This window comes from Haliotis rufescens, unplaced genomic scaffold (assembly GCF_023055435.1).
Source record: "Haliotis rufescens isolate VD_foot unplaced genomic scaffold, xgHalRufe1.0.p SCAF_4, whole genome shotgun sequence".
NCBI classification, from domain to species: Eukaryota; Metazoa; Mollusca; class Gastropoda; order Lepetellida; family Haliotidae; genus Haliotis; species Haliotis rufescens.
Window position 1 is genome coordinate 59,967,131 of NW_025964112.1, and position 6,396 is coordinate 59,973,526.

The window sequence follows — 6,396 nt, forward strand, 5'->3', positions numbered from 1 at the left end:
GCTACGGTATGCACGTCTCTATATAAGTGCAATAATCTTGGACGCGACGTTAAACCTTATTTCACCTCACCCCAAAACAATTCATGAATATATTCCAATGGTTTTAGCGTACAACATTTCATTCGTTACAAGATATCGTTTGTTTACATCATCATTTGCAAAGAACACGTAAGTTGGTTTAGAATCATCGAAGGGTTAACAACATATGTAAGTCTGATCAATACAACACCATACAACATGTTGTTATCATGTGACCTGCAAGACAGCGTGACGTCATTAGATACGGGTCACCAGCATGGACAGAACGTGCCGGATATGACCGTTTCTTCTAATGCAGTTTTCTTGTCTGAGACTGTCATAATGAGCTGATTTCACGCCATTACTGGACAAACAGTGATATATTAGATGGGCAACCCAGACGGACCAGAATGCGAGGAAATCTATTATACATGTGTCCTGTTCGTCTGATAGCTTATAGAGGAGCATCTGTATCTATAATAGCAGCACCTCACATATTCCCACAAAAGTGTTTACAATATATTTCTACAGCACCTGCTTAATTACGTGTGTTAACTATACTTGCATTACAGTGCTTGATGTTATTTTAATAAATATGCTTCTTGTTCTTACAATGACAGAATTTGAAAGGTTTTGTCTTTTTTTGTCTTTGTATTTTTCAACACCAACCTGTGTTTTGTTTATTTTTGAGATAGTAGCTTTATTTTTAAAATGTAGGGAATAAATATGTTAACATTGTTAACGCCTCAATAAAAAAAGAAGGATGATAGAAAATATTGTATTGGTCATGTATTGATAAAAATAGAATGATATAAAAATGTTTTCTTTCAAGTCGCGCTATTCTTTCAATTTACTTTCATTAACAGAACATATCTATGCAAATGAACAACATAGTCGATATTTGTAACAAAGACAGCATTTACTGCTATAAAAGTGAAGTTATATTATTTCAAACATATTTGGTTTCTCAACTCTGTGTATACCTTGCAGACGGCTGTGATGGTTTGTGCTATACGTTCAGATTTATTCCCACGGCGAGAATTGATTGTTGATTTTCTTTGCCTGATCCGTGTTGAAAAGTTGACATTAGTAACCGGAAACACTGTTATTAAATCTGTTAAATATTTAAACATTTGAAAATTCCCGCATGTAATTCCAGTCATCAGCAGAGAGGAGCTCGATAATTGCACTTCCCATCGGCTCATTTGTCTGAGACGCGAGAGAAAGGGGGACGTGTAACAATTGGATTGGAAATCGTCTGCCGGGCCTGGAATTGCCAATAACAGATCAATTAATCATTGAACAAGGTCGACTCAGGATCACTGATCAATTACAGAAGTTCAGGTAAATATACAGACAAGCAAATAGATACGTTCAATCGCTCTGGGCAAGCCTGGATCAAGGTGTAGCGTTTAAGTGAGAGAGTTGAGCAAATATCCCCGAACCCTCGAGACATCATTCCCGCCTGGTCGCGATATCTTTGTATTAGCCCCAGACATCAAAGTTCCGATTGGTAAATTGATTGATGAAGTGTTTTTCGGCCAGTGTTGACGCTAATATGGGAACAGTCTACTACCGCTTCTCTCGCGAGCCCCGTGATAGGATGAGCTGTCACTTCCCCCAGGCGGGCGGGATCATTCGATAAGCGCGGTTTTCACTGGTCGATGTTCCGACACTTAGCCATCCCTAGGCTCCGCCCTCATAGTGTACCACGGCTATATGAAATAGCGTACGACGAACTTCCCCGTACACATTGCGACGTCTCAGCTTCTGCACGACAATCCCACTGTAATATCTCACAATGGTGGTCGGACTTGAGATTAAGAGAGAAGCAGGAATGTCAGAGATCGAACAGCCACTCGGACCTTGCAAAAAAATTACAAATTTTAGCATAGATGAAATTCTCAAACCTGACTTTGGAAGACGGGTGTCAACGACACCCTCTCCACCCCCACTGTCGCCAAGATGTGTGATGACACCGGAGAGCTCCTCACCCAAGAGAGTGACCAAGCCCAAGGGAGGAACCGCATCCCCCGGTAAACTCGAACTGCCGGCCTGGGTTTTCTGCACTCGCTATTCAGACAGACCATCATCAGGTGAATATTTTTGAATTTGTTTAAATATTATTATTCATAATAAGTACAACATGACAACGCCTATGCATTATTTTAAAAATAATAAGTTGAAACGCCGTTTTTCTGCTGTTTAAAAATTATAACTTTGAAAATAGTTTGGTCTTGAAATAATTTCTGATTTTGATTTAGAATATTATCTCAAACCTCTTCTACACATGCACAACGCTTTGAAACGTTTTATTCCAAACACGCTCTAGCCTAAACCCGTTTACAAAAATGTCTATTTTTCGTCAATATGTGTAAAAAACTAATGTAAAACAAATGTCAAGTGACACTCTTAATTCTCCGTATTTCCAACTAATTTTGTGTGTCTAAATTATGAATGAAACTATATTCCACCAGAAAGCAAGCTTTTAACTTCCATTCAGTCTGAGAAAATCATTCAAAAGTTTCAAAAGAAACCATACCCCTATGTTATCAGCTTCTTTCTCCCTACCTAAATATTTATCAAGTTGATCAGCTTTAATGATTGCGTATGTTCCCCAGTAAAGCGTGAAGTTTGTTCCGCAACACCAGCTTCGACAAATATGTCTCAGGTTCACCCAGAAATGAAACTCTCGTCGAGTCCGACTTGGGAGAGGTTTTCTCGCGACGTGTTGGTCCGCCTCATTTAATATGTTTAACTTGTTTTTCTTTCTAACCCAAACATTTATCGCTTCTTCAATGGGTTAACATTTGTCAAGCTTATACCGTTATGTTCATGTCCCGGACGTTTCCTTGCTAAAATTGATGATCTCAGTGGTTTTGTGCAATTCAGCGGGAGTTAAAAGTGATCGTTTTTAAAACTTCCCGTGAAGTTTGTTTGGTGGCTAGTCGCGTGTCGGGGAAAGAACTACTCGGAATGTAACTCAATGTGTTGAAAAGGAGGTTGCGGGAAATAAAAGGAAGAGAAATATGGTTTTATCGATTATTGATACATAAAGAGAAAATAGTTACCTAAACGCGTATTATCATATTGGTCAATATGCCTTATATAATCCCCTTTCCTTTCGGTATTAAAGGACATTAAACTTCATATTTACTCGTTGTGTAGCTTTTTATATTTGTCTCTTTTATTTTATGCTTGCTTTTGTGACATTTATAAAAATATGAAACTCTTAAGGCCTTGAGATAGAGATTTCATTTGATTCTGGAAATGTTTTTGTGGATTTTATTTATTATTATAATTATAAAATATATTAATGTTAATTTAATGTTGTTGTAACTTTAAATAAACTTAAATTACCATCTATATGAATAACGTACTGGCTAAGAGAGATATATATATATATATATATATATATATATATATATATATATATATTCATGATACTAGTACATGCATCAAGATATTTAAGAAAAACATATATATAAAGTTTAACACACCTAAAGCATCTAACATTTACGATAACATTGCATACTTATTGTTTTTGGTCTATTTACGCAAGTAAAGTAATTATTCCAAACATCAACCTCTATTTAAAGTCTAGGGTTTATTTTTTAGAATGTTTTTCTCTCGTTTTAGGTCCACGATGTCGTAAGCCTCGCAAGAAGACTGAAAAACAAGACGACAAGCGTCCAAGGACGGCGTTTTCTACAGCACAACTACAGCGCCTGCGACAAGAGTTCGACGACAACCACTACCTATCTGAACAGAGACGACAGACATTAGCTGGAGAACTAAACCTCAATGAGTCGCAAGTAAAGATCTGGTTCCAGAATAAGCGTGCCAAGCTGAAGAAGAGCACCGGTTCCAAGAACCCCCTGGCAATGCGGCTGATAGCGGAGGGGTTGTACAATCACACGACAGTTGTCGTCAAGGGCGAGGAGACGATGGACATGTCTTGAACAGGACGATGGTCAAACTTCCTTTTCTGGACTCCCTGGCCAGAAGTTGCTCCCCCTTTGACTCACGAAGGCGACAGCTACACTGTTTAAAAACGTTTGTTTGGAGAATATCCTGTCAAGAAGTCTACAGCTGAATTTGCTCGAGAACTTTCAAATTCTTACATCATCAATGGCAAATCTTTGAACTTTCTATGTAAATGACGAGCCAACCAGTCAACCATTGACAAGCCGATAAGACTGTGATATGTTCAAAACCATTTCAAAGCAGATTAAACGTTGACAGTCAACCTAATAATGATGTGTCCCGCTAGACATAATAAACATCATGAAAATGTGCTGAACAGCGCCCAAAGATGATTACTCCGTCATGCTGAACACCAGCGAACGTGGAGACCAAAGCAAGGGGGAAATGGACCGTCACCTTGTCTCACACCAGACTCCTCCGGGGAATAACAGTCGGGCAGGCTGGAACCATCGGTCTTTGGCGACGTCTTTGCCCGGTCAGATCTTAGCTGAAGCGAGACGGAGCGAGACACAGCGAGACACAGCGAGAAGAGATGATGAGAATGCCAGAATGTTATGTCATAGTACTACATCAAAGAACTGTTTTAATGACTGAAATTAAAACCAAACTTGTGTCATAGAGACATCGCATTGAAGTTTATTCGTTTCTAAATATCTCTTTATTTAGGCGCCATCCATCATCGGCTTAGACTAGTTGATGCATCATAATTTGCGTTGCCATTGACTGGGTGACCAAACATTGTGCTATAGATTGGTATTGTCATATCATGAACAAAACACGGTGCTAGATTACGCCATACAATAACATTGTATTGGCTAGAGTATTTATATGATGATACCGGGAAGGGTCATCCAGTATTATGATTATGTTGTATATAGTGTACATAGCCAGTAAGCTTGTTCTGGTCCTAAGCTAGTAGTTGCCAAAGTCCCACACGTGTACAGTATCGTTATTTCTTTGGTATGGGAGTTTCTTTAACGTAGCTGTTTCATTTTTGTCATAACCATGTCAAGTAATACTCAGTTTAATTTAAAGGCCTCAATCCCTCACTATCCCAGCTTCTTCAAGTTCTATATTTACCATAGTACTATCCTGCCATATTCTTCATGACGCCTGTCTTTGTTTCCATATTTGTCCATGTATTAATTGTGACTGTTGTCCTGCTCTTACGCCTTTATTCACGATGTTCAGAATCTTACATCGCTTCTTGTCTGCCACGCAAAACTCGTGTTTATCTCTCTTCATCATCTTGCACGATAACTCCTCCATTCCAGCCTCTTCATATTCAACTGATTATCACGTACTGGGGTACGGTAATCTCACAGGAACGCTTCCTTTATTCGTGTATCTTCTTTCTTTCCTCATCAACCTTCGTCGTCCGGAGCAACCCTTTCATTACCCCCCTCTCTCATCCCTAACAATAGCAACCCAACCTTACCTGCAGTACCCCTCCACCACGCATAATACCCTACCCTCTATTCTCATGCCCCAACCCTCTCCATTATTTCAGCCCGTCATCGCTTCACCCCCACCCCAAGTCTCACCCAATCTTAAACCAAGCCCTTCCTAAGCCCAAACCCACCTCAGTCTCAACCATGCCCTTCTTCGACCAACCCCAGTCTCCCACCATCCACCCACCAACCCCCCGCAAGAAACCTCCCTTTAGCCCAACCCCCACCCAGCCCTAGCTCAATCCCGTCGTAGCCCTACCCCAGCTCAACCGTAACCCTCCCTTTTCCCGTTCATTGACCTCCCCAGATCTGGTGATCACTTGTCACCCAGTGCTGTCATTATAAATATATCATCGTTGTCGCATTTGCATGAATCCAACACAAAGCCTGTGATAAAGATTGAATTTCAAATAAAACCTATGACTCAATATTACCTATTGTGTTTTCATTCTTCAGACAGATGATTCACGATGCTGAATTTAGCTTTGTCTTGACAAGTTGGGTAGGCCAATTTAGATCATGGCCAACCATCATATGAGCCTACTGCACTATTAAACGGAAGGGAAAACCTAATTTACGTATATTCATGTTAAAATTGAAGATACGGGTAGATCACTGCTCATCCTCGTGGAATATATACCGGATTACACATTTGAGCAATTTAATTGTTACTTTTCAAACAGTTCATGTCTATGTGGCCTCTAACCTTTTGACTGTTGTTGTATCAGAATGTTTTATCAATATTGTGACATGGCCCATATTAGGGTCAAACTCCCTACAACATTTGTCTGTTACATAATATATTTCATCAATAGAACAGGCCTCTGCACCTTCACCAAGGCAGGATCATATTCAGGGTATATCCAGTATTATTTATGTCGCTCGTCCTGACCTTTTGGCAGAAACGATGATTGCAGTACCGCTTTAACGTGATCAAATC

At 39.7% G+C, this 6,396-nt stretch overlaps 1 protein-coding gene across 1 annotated transcript; it reads left to right on the top strand.

Moving 5' to 3' along the window:
* The first annotated feature begins 1,759 nt into the window (after positions 1–1,759).
* Positions 1,760–5,884, top strand: LOC124113547 (homeobox protein engrailed-1-B-like). The gene is made up of 2 exons (XM_046473944.2): positions 1,760–2,114; positions 3,658–5,884. Exons 1-2 carry the CDS (start codon positions 1,820–1,822, stop codon positions 3,978–3,980), a joined length of 618 nt encoding a protein of 205 aa, XP_046329900.2. The 5' UTR covers positions 1,760–1,819; the 3' UTR covers positions 3,981–5,884.
* Positions 5,885–6,396: the final 512 nt, after the last annotated feature.

Excerpts from the sequence above, each read along its gene's own strand:
- LOC124113547 (XM_046473944.2), top strand. The coding sequence starts at position 1,820 with ATGGTGGTCGGACTTGAGATTAAGAGAGAAGCAGGAATGTCAGAGATC. Across the intron at positions 2,115-3,657 it reads TTCAGACAGACCATCATCAG|GTCCACGATGTCGTAAGCCT; the intron begins GTGAATATTTTT and ends CTCTCGTTTTAG.